The sequence below is a fragment of the Actinia tenebrosa genome, unplaced genomic scaffold (genome assembly GCF_029948245.1).
Source record: "Actinia tenebrosa isolate PJP-AT-01 unplaced genomic scaffold, QUT_ActTen_1.0 PGA_scaffold15__27_contigs__length_11533743, whole genome shotgun sequence".
Taxonomy (NCBI): domain Eukaryota; kingdom Metazoa; phylum Cnidaria; class Anthozoa; order Actiniaria; family Actiniidae; genus Actinia; species Actinia tenebrosa.
This window is the reverse complement of record NW_028292575.1, coordinates 2,274,436-2,289,138: the sequence shown is the minus strand read 5'-3', so window position 1 is coordinate 2,289,138 and position 14,703 is coordinate 2,274,436. Positions and strand designations below refer to the sequence as shown.

Genomic DNA, 14,703 nt, shown 5'->3' with positions numbered 1-14,703 from the left:
AACTCCCATACATTCCCTTATAAACCATACACAGGAACCTTGTTTGGGCTGCCTGTGCATAGGTCAAACGCACTCGTGCGTGAAGTTCAATGGTAGAACTTGAATGTTGGATTGTAATCGTAGAGCGTGAGTGAGTGAAATAGACGTATGTATGTGAATGCGAGTTTCATGAAGGACCCAATAAATATAGATCTATGAGAGCAGAGTTGATTCCGATGAAAGGCAAGAATATTTTCTACAATTGCTTTCCTTCAAATCAAATGGATTTCCTATTCACTTATCATCTATATCTTTATTACCAATATACATATATACATATATATATATCAAATTAAGCTTTACAATAGTATTATTTAACCAAGACTCAGGTAACATATTCTTCTTTTTCATTTACAGATAAGAGCCTTTACGTTGTATCCAGGTCCTTTCTGTGCCCCGGTCTTCGTCAGTACGGGATTGAAAAGTAGGTGTATCAAAAGGAGAACAGAGTGGGGACGGGAAGGAAGAGTCGATGGGTGAATCATAAGAAAATAGGATGTTTGGGAGTGTGGAAGTGTTTCAGACATGAAAAAATTAAAAATTAATTCGCGACAAAACTATAAAAACTTATTTGACTAATAATTCCTTAGAAAATTTGCGAAGCCTTTAACGAATAATTTTATTTTTTTGATTAAAACCTGATATTAAGAATACTTAGTAACATTTGAAGACATCTAACCCTTTAAATATTTTAATTTTTTGTATACTTGTTGAAAATTTTCTGAAATATGAAGCAATCAAGTTTGCGCATTTTCCGTTTGAGGTTTCGGTTTCGGTGAAAACCGAAGACACTGCCGAAGGTTTCACGAATCAACCGTTATTACTTCTTTTCCGTGAGAAGGGAAGGAAGGAAGAAATAGAGAGGAGAGAAGAAGAGAAAAACAAATCAGATTTAACTGTAAAGTAATCAGCTCCAAACCTTCCCAAATCTCTTACGAGCTAAACGAATTAAAATGGTGAGTCATTCATCATCATTTCATATCTACTGGTTTCACTATTTCATTTCAACCTCAAATTAACTCCTTTTAATTCAAAATACCATAACCATCTCATAAACCTACGATTTCAACTCAATGCATGTTACTCTATTTATCTCTGAACTTGAAAAAAAAAAATTCTAACCAATTCAGCTGTGTATGGCTATAAAACTACAACTAACCAGAATAACTTCCGCATGACTAGGTACTAATAAAAGCATGAATAACTCTACCAGCTCGACTGCTACTACACCAAAAACAACTACTACAACCTCTCCTACAACTCAAACGGTCAGCACGCCGAAAGACTACTTCAGCGAGGCTCTGGATACATCGAAAGAGTCATGGCTTACTACTCCATTGGGTAGTAACAACTGCTGTTGTACTGTTTGTTAGTGTGAACTACTCATAGCATGCAGTTATTTCCCTCTTAACGAACAAACACGCTCAAAACTTTTTACGAATTTCACTCGGGGATTAATCTCGGAAGCTCGATGATAACATGCGGTATTTTAAGATTTTTTTTTTGGCCGAGTTCATGGTTTTGGTGGACGTCAATCAAGGCGCGTCGCCATGACAGCCCACATTCACACATGTCATGGAAACCTTTTGAGTGACGTTCACCAAAACCTGGGTCATTTCACTTTCGTATTATTATTTCGTATTATTGGGTTTTTTTCCAGCGAGCTCTCGTAAAAGCATCACAAAAAAATGATAAATAGAGCTTGAGCAATGCTATAAAAATACAAAGCTGAAAATGTCTTGACAAATATGGCCCAGAACATTTAAAAACGTAAAGCTAGATAAGCCTTGTCTCGGAAAGTTAGAAAGATAAATCTGTATATAAAGGACTGGCAATTGAAGTAATTCCTTGTAATGGAAAGTTTTTGGCATGTTAAATGATTCCAAAAACACTAAACTTCTGAAAAACAACTCACTCAAAGTTTTGACGTTCATGCGTGGAATGACTCCAATATTGCATGTTTTGGTATGCCGAAACATTTACTAAGTGTGTCGTGTCCGACACGGGTGAAAGACGCACTTCTCATGCTCGGAAAATGGACGGGAAATTTGTAGACGCGTCGTATTTACAAATAAAACCATTGAAAATTTACCCGCGGCGTTCGATAAATCTTTAATTTAATAGATACAAATAAATAAATAAATAGATAATTTAAGGCCGTTCGTGGAAAGTTGGTGATTTTATTTGTTCTTTGCCTGGTCAAATGAAAATACAAGAGAGATTCGAACACCGGTAAATCTTCAATGCTTTTATTTGTAAATACAACGCGTCTACGAATTTCCCGCCAATTTTCCAAGCATGCGCAGTGCGTTTTCACCACTCGTCGTGCTGCTAATGACAATCATTTCATGGAAATTCGCATTCACAAGTCATTTCATTACTTCATTTTTTTCATTCTTATTTTTCATTTTCCCTCATCGTTTTCGTCATTCATTATTTCAATGAAAATACTATAAAAAATCCCATGAATTCGTACTTAACAGTCGCTGGTTGGCTTCCTCCCCTCGCTATTCGACTCCAAAAAAGTCACGTAACTGAGAGTAAGCAATAGAGAGGGCGCCAGCCTCAACTGTAATTAACCTGCTCTACTGTGTGGCTTAAATTTTCAACTCCTACAGCTGACATTAAACATTATATATCTGAAGCTACTAAAACACTACTAGGATAAAATGAAAAGTTACTAAAATTTAACATCTCAAATTTTTTATTTGTTTTGAGGTGTGTTTTGTTCAGAGGGATTTGAAGAGCGTGCATTATTCATTTATAACCTATTTGTGCATGATGATAATAATAATCATTAATATTTAATAATCTTAATCTATAAGGGGTCAATTATTTTCAATTCTAAAAAATTTTAAAAAGCTAAAATTAACATTAATATTTATTTTCTCAGCATTATTGTTGCTATAAATGCCTGGGGTAAATTTTGAATAACCATTAAAGAAAATTGGTCTTATTTTTCTTAATTATTAAATTCGGTAATTGCAGCAAAATGTTTGGCAAGCGTGCATTTCAACATTGATATGGCTTCCTTGGAATTCAAGCAATGTGATTGGATAATACACATCAAAGGGTTTTTGATTGGCTTAGAGCGAAAAAAATTTTGAAAAATGTGGATTTAAAAAAATTAAATCTTACTGACTTAAATTATCTAAAAAATATTTAAATTATTACCAAAAGATATTTTTGATCAGTGGAAAAGTCCCCTTCACAGTTCTCTGCGCCACTTTGAAAGGTAGCCGTGCCTTTGCATCGAAGCGAGACGAACGGTGAGCTTGCAATAACTTTTTCTAACTCCTTCATCAATCATTCACGTGTCTATCATTGTTCGTCTCGCCTCCATGCAAAGGCAAAGGAGACTAATGTGTAGTTTGTTTGTGTTGTTTTTCTCGACACTTTATTTTGATTTTATATAACAATTAGTGACGGATTTCTAAGGGATATTATAAATGAAAAAACAGACTTTAGGATACGTTACGAAAGCAAATATTATTGCACCTTTATTTCTATATGTTCCACTTGAGATCGATAACCGCTGGTCAACTAGATCGTGTGTTCATTTCAGGTTCAGATGTGGCACGTCGAACAAAAGAAGTAGACTCTGGTTCCTTATTTGGAGGCGTCTTTGCTGGGATTATCTTATTTGCGTTCGTTGTTATCATAGCTGTTTTAATTATAAGGTGAGTAGATGGGAATGCTTATATGTAAGACGGTGATTGGTCAATACAGATCCAGGTTAGACGATGATTGGTCGATACAGATTCAAGTTAGATGGTGATAGGTTAACTAGGTCGAGCTAGACGGTGATTGGTCAAGACAATTTTTACGTCATGTGAAATCGTATAAAACGTGACCAATCATTGGCTGGTTCTTCTCGAACTATTTCTAATCCCTCTCTTACCGTTAAGGAATGGCCAGAGAGGCCTGGATTACGAAAAAATTGAAGGCAGAAACAGTTTAAAAGATTCTTTCTCGAAAGATATGGTTGGATTCTTACAATAGTGAGTAATATATTTAAAATGAATTACAACTTGCCTTAAGTTTCGTACAGAAGATTTGAGCCATAATTTACCGTGTCAACGGTGTTATTATACAATTCTGCATTGACCAATCACCGTCTTACCTGAATCTGTATTGACCAATCACCGTCTAGCTCGAATCCATGTTGACCAATCACCTTTAGCCTGAATCTGGTGAAATAAGAAACGAGTTATATGGTAGTAAAATTATGTTAAATTGTTTTTTTATGTTGTTTTTTGCGTCGCAGGAATCGACGAAGAAAAAGAGACTCAACCGAATTGAAAGGCAACAGATACGGCGTGGCCAACTCGAACGACAGCGGTATAGGAGAAAAAGAATCCTTGGACAACATGCCTGGCGTCAAGTTCTTACACGGAACAAGAAGAGGCTCAGAAGGTTCGGAGGCTTGGGTCTAGTTTATGTATAAATTAATAATATTAATATTTAATGAAAGCGATACATTTATTATTTATTGATAGAGTTTTCGCGATTGATGTTTTCCGCTGAAACATTTGATGGTCAGCGGCAAGTTGCTATAGTAACGGTTTTTGTACCGCAAATATACAGGATTCGATTTGATTCTCAAAGGATCACAAGAATCTAAGATTCTTGATTTAGTATACATGCAGGAGCGTGTTTTAGAGACTCATGCTAGCTCTAATATTTCTCAAATTCTTTCTGGAAAAAACCCGATAATTGAGGACTGATTTTTGAGCATGCTCCATGGCAACCATTTCAGCGATAAAACATAATACTTAATGCTGTCAATCAAACACGCTAGTCTATCAAATCATTAACCACTTCAGTGGCGGCGTCACGCACACTATAATTTAATATGAACTACTATGACGTAATTTACACTGGCACAAAAACTTAAATGATCCACAAAAAGAGACGAAAATTTAACTAATTAACCGGTGATTGATTTGCAACGCTGGCAGGTCACGTGTTACTAGCCGCCATCTTTGCTTTAACAATAACGGCATCCCGAAATGAATAAAGTTTAATTGGCAGGTAGAAAGTAATGTAATAATATTTAGTTTAAAGAATACATTAAGTTATAGTTTTGGAGCTCAATTTTTGAAATGATTAATATTTGGAAGAGTGAAAAATATGGCAAGAAATATTGCCGCCATATTGGATGACGTAAGACGTAAAAAATAGCTTCCTAATACCACGTGATCTGTTTATGAAGAGGAACGAAATAGTTGTACCTATAATTCACCAAATAATAAATAACATAAACACGTTTAAATGAATTGATAAATTTGCTTTAGACAAGCTTTAAAGCCCAGCTTTAATATTCTAAAATCATTTGTAGCAGGACTTCAAATTCGATAAAATGGAACACATATAAATTTCATAAAGTTTTGCTTTCTGTGAAAAGCGCTGTACTTTTTAAGCACAAGAATCACGAATTTAAAATTGTGTCAGATTTAATTGACAACTTGATGAAAATCAATTCAAATGTAAATATTGTGAATGCGATCATTTTGAGTTACGAACGTATTTATTTGTAAAAAGTGTATTTAAGTTTGGCATCAAGTAAGCCTTGTTTCATCACACGTACTTGTGGATCGATTGATAACTAGTTTGGCATCAAGTAAGCCTTGTTTCATCACACTTGTGGATCGATTGATAATTAGCTTGGAAATATTTGAGTTAATTTTCAGGAGTGTGTTTCTATATTCTATATTTTCTTGCTTGAAGAAGTTTGAAGCTTCTCCACCAAATTTGTAGAAAAAATAAGTGGATCAAATTCGCTTCGAATGACTTGATGGAAAACCAAGCAATAGCATTTATTCTATAGTATCAAATGTTTGCTTTAAACCGCGGAGAGCTTCAAGCTATATTAATGTAATATTTGTAAAATGCTGAGCATTGCACTAAATTCGAAAAGTTCTTGAAATGAAGGTGGAGAACCCAATACAATAGCGCCCTTCACAGTTTCCTTCGCCATCTCAAAAGGTAGCCGTGCCTTTGCATCGAAGCGAGATGAATGGTGATCTTGCAATGATAGAGACACGTGAATAATTGTCCAAAGTATTAAAAAGGGTCTCTATCATTTCAAGCTCAACATAGGTCTCGCTTCGAAGCAAAGCCACGACTACGTTTCAAGATGGCGCAGGGAACTGTGAAAGAGACTATTCACAGTAGCATTAAACTTTTCTTTAAAATTCTCGTTTTACTTTGGAATGCAAAAAGAAATCAGATTTTGATATTTGCTTCTTAAAATGAACAACTTACCATTTCCACTAAAATTGGATAGACAGTATTCTTCACGTTAAACATTGGTTAGAAAGTCGCGAGTTTTCTGGTCGACAGTCGAAAATCGCGGGGTACTGAAACTTCGCTAGGAGCTCGAATATTTTTATCCGAGATGAAAAATAATCGACGAACAAATTAGATAATTCAAAATATTTCAAAGCTATATAAACCGCAGATAAATAATTCTCTTTAAATTAGAGCTAATTGTAATTAATTTGACTTGCTTTGAGGAGTATAAGATGGATCTTGGAATATTTCATTTTTTTAGCCGCCATCTTGGATTGGTTTCTTTTGTTATATCAACCAAGATGGCGGCCATAATTTGTTACGTAATAACCATCTATTGTAATAAATATTTAAATATTTATATTTCAATTTGAGCTATATTTTTAACTCCATCTGTGTTTTTTTTTTCATTTTCTCGCGATATTCCATCTTATGCTTCTCCAAGTATATTATAAACCAAACTTGTCTTCTGCCATTTCAAGCATAATATGTTTATAACTAAAGTAGCACATGTAAACCTTAATAACCTTTTAATAATAAAACTTAAAACATTTCCTGAACTCTTGTTTTGTACTGAATAAAAATAAACTTTAAAAAGTCGGAGTAAATCATCTTATCTGTGGTAAACCTCTTCAACGCCATAAATTTAAAGATTTCTTTCTAAAAGCTTTGATCAATGAATGAATGAAGTAAATAGATTCAGTTTTGAAGACTTAGAGTGATTGACATTATGTAAAATAGCGGTCGTTGCCGGAACATACGTTCGCTTTTAAGTCTGTTTCCGTCTGGTTTTGTGCTCACAAACTACTCGAGGACGACACGTTTTTTTCGTTCTTTTTCGAGTTGAACTCTGCTAAAGGTAATAAGCTTCAGTTCTTCTTCTTTTGGCGAGTTTTTGGACGCAAAAATCTTGGGAGCATGAAAACCAGAAGACGAGGTATTTAGACATTTTTGAAAATTGATTTATATCTTCAAGAGTTAGTTAATCAAGCACAAAACGCGAAAACGAAGCTGTAATCTTAATTGCAAAAGATATTTCGTAAAGGTATGTTGCTATAGAATTGAAGCCTACTGCAAAGTGGAAAACCAAACTGATTAGGAGTCAAAAATATTTTTTTGTTTTGGGAAATCATTTTGAAGCCACATCGAAAAAAAGGAAATCGTGATCACTGCTGTTTTATGTGTTTAAAACACGTATTTGGAATGTAATATCATTCTAATCTATTAATTTTATATTAGACTTCCAAACCAAATTGGTAACATTCTATTTGCTGCCCAGGAAAAATGTTCGCGAAGCAGCAAAGAAAATCGATCCAGTTAGAACTAATTTACAACTGATGGTCAGTGTCGGCACCGCCTTTGCACATTTATACTACATTCGTTCATTCATTAATGAGATAATCTTATCAAAACATAGTGGTTTAATTGATTAAGCCACATTTTCTTTAATACAAGACAAGTTAGTCAAGCTGTTTTCATGATATTTAGATTTATTTATTTATTTTTATTGTTGAGCGGATGTGCTAAAGTTTTTTATCATTAATCGTGTCGTTACAAAAAAATGGATTCCGCGTTCGTGAAAAGGTCCTTGAATAAAACCAGACGGAAAGATATACGACAGTGAACTGGCCGACCGACCGTTGGACCGACCGTTGGATCGACCGAACAACGATTGATCGATCGAACGACAGAAAAAACAAACAGAATACAGGAAACAAACGGATTAACCTACACGCAATGACCGAACGGCGAGTCTGTTTTAGTTTTGACATTTTCCACTCTTATCTGAGCATGCGCACGTAATCTATATGAAACCTGAGAATACATTTTTGTCTCGGCACTTGTGCCGGCGTTCTTTGTGGCCAGCGGATAGAACCAGGTCACGTGCCAGGCGAATGCTGGATTGTAATTGGTCGGTCTTTAAGACAAGCCAAAAGCAGGTGAAATAGTCTGGTCTTTTGGTTCATCTTCGAAATCCGAAAGAAAAACGACTGTGAAAAAAAAAAAAGAAAAAGATATAGCGTCAAAATATTGAACTCGTTTTTCAAATTTGGGCTCCCTGTGTTGAAATTGCATTGGATCAGCCCCAACCCTAAAAAGTATAAAGGTAAAAAAAAATATTTCTAAATAACAAAATAGTTAGCCAGATGATTAAGGATAATGGGCTGTTGTTTGTGGTTTTTGATTATATCTTCATGTCCATTAAGCTCTCGTGTTTATCAGTTTGCTATTTATTGACCCCCCACTAGGATATATTGGGTCAGGCTAGCACTTCATGTACTATTATTATCTAAGTAATCTCTAGAATATACAAAAGACATACATAGATTGAAATTCATACATTAGGTAGTAGCCTACAGTCTACTATCTGAATCAGCTCCCCCCCTCCCCCTTTGGTAAAAATTTGTTCTGAGTTGAAATTATAAAAAAATTATCTGGTAAAATTTAAAAATTGGTTATCAGTTTGTTTGATGAGTACTTTCTTGTAGAAAATATCTTTTATAATTCCCTAAAATATTGATCTAGGAAATACTAAGAAATTGGTAATCAATTTGACTGATAAATCATTACAGAAAATATCTTTCGTATCCCTCAAGTTCCTAGAAAAATAGGTTCCATTTATATTTCTAGATCTTGTCTATATCAGATAAAAGATTTCAATTAGACTTTTAAAAAAAGACTTAACTGAGAAGTCTTTAAGAAATATAAAAAATTAAGCGATAATTTTCTGGAAACCGAAACGTCTGATGAACGTTTTAAAATCTCGTTAAATATGCGAATTATTTAAGTTCGTCGTCGGGGACTAACTCGCTCACGTTCCACAGTGTGTGGTGGATAACGGTTTTTCGTAGAGCTACTATTTTTTCCGTGATGTTTTCTTTTCTTTTTAATTTAGATAAAAAGTATTTAGGCGATGTTTACTAAAAGCTTTAATAATTGATAACGTTGGAATTAACGGAAAGGAGATAAGAGATAAATAGAACGAGGATTAAAGGGAAAGCGAGTTTTTTTTATTTTGAGAAATGCATGACTTGCATGAGTGAATCTTGAGAGAGTAAGAGAAAAATATCAAGTGAGTCGAGTGAAACTTGGTTATTTTGAAACTGAACACGAAATTTTTTTTACAAGGAATAAAAATTTGAAAATAGTTTAGGAATTGAGAGAAAGGAAAATGGGAAGGGCTTTAAGAGAAGAAAAAAAAGATAAAGATAAGGGAAAGGAAGGAATAAAGAAACAAAGGAAGGAAGGAATAAAGAAGAGAAAAGAAAAAAATAATAATAATAGAAGAATGAGTTTATTTTCTTTTTATCAGCAGATGTTTCTTAAGTCTTTCGGAATCTTTAAAGTTCCAAGATATATTGAACGCTTTAAATATAATGAATATTCATGATGCTATTGATTTGCAATTATGATAATTGTCTCAGCATGTACTCCTTTCATTGCGGTCCATTAAAGAATGTCGTTAATGGGCTAATTGTATCGTGTCGTCTGATTTACAAACCCATTTAATTTCCCCCATTTCAGACCACGCGTCGATTGAAATTCTTTAGTTTTGTCCTCCAAAATTGGGCTCCTTTGACGTCACATGCAAGGGGTCTATTCGATGTGTGAGTAATATTCTTTGTTTGTTTTTGTTTACAGAGGTAATGGGTCCCGGTGGCTTCATTACCTTGAAGCCAATCCCGATCAACAGGCTGGCTGACTACTGCAAGCTCTATCACAAGAATAACAACAAATTGTTCCGAGAAGAATTCGAGGTAATAAGAAAGGATGATTTATTTAGCAAATAAAACAGTGTGCGCGTGTGCTGTGTGTAGTTATAAAGCAGGGAATTGGCAGAACACGAGTGAAGTGTTAGGAGAAGCACGCATGTGCTGTGTTCTCTCATAGTGCAGATTTCGTATCACTGTGAAAAGTTCAGTGCCATGCCGCAACCGTGATTTTTCCTTGAATTTTTTAGGCTTTCTTTTCTCTTTCTCAATGTGATTGGTCTAGTAGTGCCATGTCCTTGTCGTGACCGTGTCCGCGTCGTGTTCGTGACGTTTTTCGTGCATTTGATTGGATGAAGAGTTCGTGTCTTGCCGCGACTGTGATGTTTTTTAGAATTTTGATTGGCTGGGTCTTTGCCGTTGCCGTGTTCGTGCCGTGAGCTTTTCACAGTCATACGAAAACTGCTCTATAAAGCACGCGCTCCCAACCAATCAGAACGCGAGATTCATAACAGGTACTTTGCAATCAGCAATAAGGCTTGCAAGAAGTGACGCAAGCAGGGAAGAAGTGTGCAGAGAAGCACGATCGTGCGCTTGCTATGAGAATTGATTCAGAGTGTGCGCGCACCAAAAATAGTGTGAAAGTAACAACTAGGTGTATCATTTTGCTTTGTAGTCTATACGTCCTGCTATACAGTCATCAGAACACAGCCACAAAGAAGATAACAAACTTAAGAACAGATATCAGAATATCGCGGCTTGTAAGTACTGCATTTCATCTGTAACTTTTATTTTATTTTTCGATATTCGTTTGCAGTTTGATCCGGGAATTAGTCCCCAAATGCCGGTCAGACCAAAATGTCTAGACTATACTGCAATTACAGACCAGGTGTCTTTCTCTAGAGTATCATTTCTTCGTTTAACACTTGCTCTCGATTGCGCATGAGAAGACACATGAATATAGATACATCTCAAACAAAGATTCTTATTCTCGAGAGAATCGGATCTCCCCGATTAACAAGGCACGTGTGCCAAGCTAGAAGCTTTGAGACTGTAGTAAAGTTTATTATTATTTTTATTATTATGACACGTGGTCTGAAATGGGATAAACGATGAAATAAACGAGGTCTATCAATTCACTAGACGCCCATTTTTAGAAATGTGAGGTGATCCGCTATTGGCTTTGTTTTCTCTTGATTCCAATCTCCATATTTATTTCCCAGATGACCATTCTCGCGTAGTGTTATCAGAAGTTGATGGCGTTCCTACATCTGACTACATCAATGCTAACTTTATCGATGTAAGTATCATCTTATTGATGCATGTGTATATTTATAAAGAGCGGTTTTCGTTGGAAACGATACGGCAAATTCGGAGCCATATTGTAGCAGTACCGTATCTTACCTTAGCTTTAAATACGCGTTGTGATTGGATGAATCACTGGAAGACAATGGGAAGCCATTTGAGTGTTACGGCATGTCGTACCGTGTGTGTGCTTTAAGTCAGTGCCGTACGTTTAACACTCTACGATTATCATTCTTATGGGAAGCCATTTCAGTGTTACGGTAAAGGTACAGTAAGAAAGATGTTCATCGCATCCCCGTTGCCCAACGATTGTTAAAGACACATCCTACAGCATCATTTGAACCCATTTAAAGATAATTTCACATTTTTTTGTTTCGCAGGGTTATAACTGTCGGAAGAAGAGCATCGCTACTCAAGGTACCATTCCCTTGTATATTATCAAAGAAATAGAAAACGCGCTACCGTGCTGAATGAAGTTATAAAGCGGGAGTTGGAAAGAAAACGCAAGAAAAGTATTAGGGATAACCGTTATTTTGCTGTTTGATCTCATAAAGCAGCTCTCCCAATCAAGCTCTCGACATCAGGAGGCGCATTAGGCTATCATTTTGGTTCTTGTGGAGTTCTTGATTTTGAATATTACCCATGTTTTAAAGTACTAAAAAAATAGTAGAGTAGTAGATCTCCAAAAGAGATTTAAGGGCAGGTCAGCTCTACCTTTATAGACCTCTTGCAGCACGTCGGAATGCAGCTCAATTTGGAGGACATAACAATTTGTTTCCAATTCTCATAAGATTGAAATTATTTTGTTTTGTCCTCCAAATTGAACTGCATTCCGACGTGCTGCAAGGGGTCTATTGAATGATACCAATGGGATGAATATAAGCCATGAATTCAATAAACTACTTCGACGATACGGCGGCAATCTTGGATCGTAATGCATTATGGGGTGTCCAGGGGGATAATAAATTTTTGTTGCGGTAATGACGTCGATTGATATGAACAGCTCACCACAAGAGAATACAACACAATATGAATTGAGATGGCACATCGATCACCTTTATACCCATAAAAGAGAGACAAGCACACGAAACTCTATATATTTCCCGTCATCTTTGTTTTGCTTTTCCCCCTGGCAAGATGGCCGCCGTATTGTCTATGTAGTTTATTACCAAACCTTCAGTGAAAGGAAAACACTGATCTCCATAGTCAATCATCCAAGTACATTTGAATTAAGAAATCTGTCTGTTTTCTACAGGCCCCGTGTCCAATACGTTCAATGATTTCTGGAGAATGGTCTGGGAACATCATTGCACCACCATTGTCATGGTTACCAACATCATTGAGCGTGGCAAGGTAATCATTTCACTATTTGTGTTGTCATGGGAATAGATTCTCAAGAGCTCTTGAGTTTCTGGTCTGTTACTGCGCATGTCTGGTACTACACACGTTGAATGGCAAGATAATGAATTCACAGCTAACCAATTACCATTGTAGCAGTTTTCTCAGTGAAATTTCAATCTTGTCCCAGAAACAACTACGCAGTATCTGTTTTAAAGATTACTACAAGGATTACGAAGCAATTTTCATTTATTTTCTCAGGACTTGAAAGAATTGAAGCAACTTATTTGTGACTTATTTTACCCGATCAGAGGTCAAATTCTGAGATATTCTAGATAATTTGTTGACCTTGTGGGACATAGCAACGGTAACTAAGGGGAGTCGGAACTATGAATATTTTCTTGCTGTTGGTAAAATGTCATTTTAAGTTATAACATACTATTCCAGGTGAAGTGTCTAAAGTACTGGCCAAGTGCGACCGCAGAGGAGTATGGGTCATTATTGGTCACCCCTCTTGAAGAGGAGGAACTGTCGCATTACGTCATCAGGAAATTCAGTCTATCATTGGTAAGGGACTGGGACCAGCAAAACAAATGTTTTACTCATAACTACCCAGTACCACGCGCCATATCACGCGACAAAATATGCAAACTAGAATGCATATGGGATACTCTTATATAGACATCGTTTCCAATCGAGTGTGGGGTCTTTAATACTCTAGTTTTCAGTTCTCAGTTGCTCAGGGTTAGCCTCGATTTTGCACAGAATATTCACGTGTTCCAGTGAAGGTCCGTCAAGTTTCAAAGTGTTTGTATTGTTGAAGTTGTGCTTTCTTTACTTCACCCTTGGTATTTGTGAATATTGTGACACTGATACGAGGCTAAGTCTGGTAAAATGAGACTGTAATCAAGGAACACAGCGGTAACTTGAAATTCGAAACTGGTCTAATAGGTTACATACGGGACATTAATTCTAACGTACAGGATATCACGCTATTCTGTCACGTGCCTGATATGTTAATCAGCTGTAATAATTATCTTTCAGAATAATAATAGTGAACAGCCGGTGCATCACGTGACTCAGTACCACTACACTGCCTGGCCAGACCATGGCGTACCATCACATGCTACCTCTTTACTGGCCTTCATACGTCGAGTGAGGGCATTGCTACCTTCAAATCCTGGTCCTGTGGTTGTACACTGCAGGTAAACGAATTTTACTGTCTTTGTGTTTTGTATTAGTAGAACAAAGATCCCTCAATAAGCGTTGCACTCTTGGGTAAATATTCCTTAGAAAATCAGGGGTGGTTAAGTGGTACTGCACTCACGTTTCACCTCAGAGGTATAAGGTTTAATTCCTGGACTTGGCATCACATACATTAGTGAATCAAGGGTGGTGTAGTGGTAGTGCACTCGCCTCTCACCTCTGGGGTCTCAAGTTTGATTCCTGGACTCAACATCACATACATTAGTGAATCAAGGTTGGTTAAGGGGTAGTGCAGTCACCTCTCACCTCTGGGGTCTCAAGTTTAATGTCTCATGTTAAAACTGGGGTCTTTATTTAATATTCAAGGTTTAAACTACTTTATTATCAATATTATACTTAAACTTCTGTGTTATACATTTCTAGTGCTGGTGTAGGTCGTACTGGTACCTATATTGTTCTGGACGCCATGATGGATCAGATGGAAAACGAGAGTGTTGTTGATCCATATGGGTTTATCACTCACATGCGACAACAGCGAACAATGATGGTCCAGACAGAGGTAAGAATTGAACCACCCGGTTGGTTGCTAAGTCCAGCCAATCGGTTGGCCAGTCTTTGGTCAGTTTATTGGGCGGTTCGTTCAGATAGTCAGTCAGTTGGTCAGCCAGAGTGTTGGTCAATTGCTTGGCCTTCACTTGGTCGCTGGGCTGTTCAGTAGATTCTTCAGTTACTTTTTCACTTGGCCAGTCTTTGTTCTGTTTATTTGTAAATCATTTGGTCGGTTAGTTGGTCGGTGGGTTAGTTGGTTGAT

The 14,703-nt window shown here is 36.4% G+C and overlaps 1 protein-coding gene across 2 annotated transcripts in view; it reads left to right on the top strand.

The window, feature by feature from the left end:
* LOC116291904 (receptor-type tyrosine-protein phosphatase S) overlaps positions 1–14,703 on the top strand; it is a 47,065-nt gene that overhangs the window by 24,445 nt on the left and 7,917 nt on the right. For both annotated transcript variants that reach the window (XM_089030315.1, XM_089030316.1), the window contains exons 12-22: positions 397–463; positions 3,605–3,719; positions 4,307–4,455; positions 9,976–10,091; positions 10,720–10,804; positions 11,267–11,343; positions 11,729–11,765; positions 12,604–12,701; positions 13,134–13,253; positions 13,731–13,891; positions 14,316–14,451. In XM_089030315.1, coding sequence (XP_088886441.1) covers positions 397–463; positions 3,605–3,719; positions 4,307–4,455; positions 9,976–10,091; positions 10,720–10,804; positions 11,267–11,343; positions 11,729–11,765; positions 12,604–12,701; positions 13,134–13,253; positions 13,731–13,891; positions 14,316–14,451 — 1,161 coding nt within the window. The remainder of the gene's footprint in view (positions 1–396; positions 464–3,604; positions 3,720–4,306; positions 4,456–9,975; positions 10,092–10,719; positions 10,805–11,266; positions 11,344–11,728; positions 11,766–12,603; positions 12,702–13,133; positions 13,254–13,730; positions 13,892–14,315; positions 14,452–14,703) is intronic.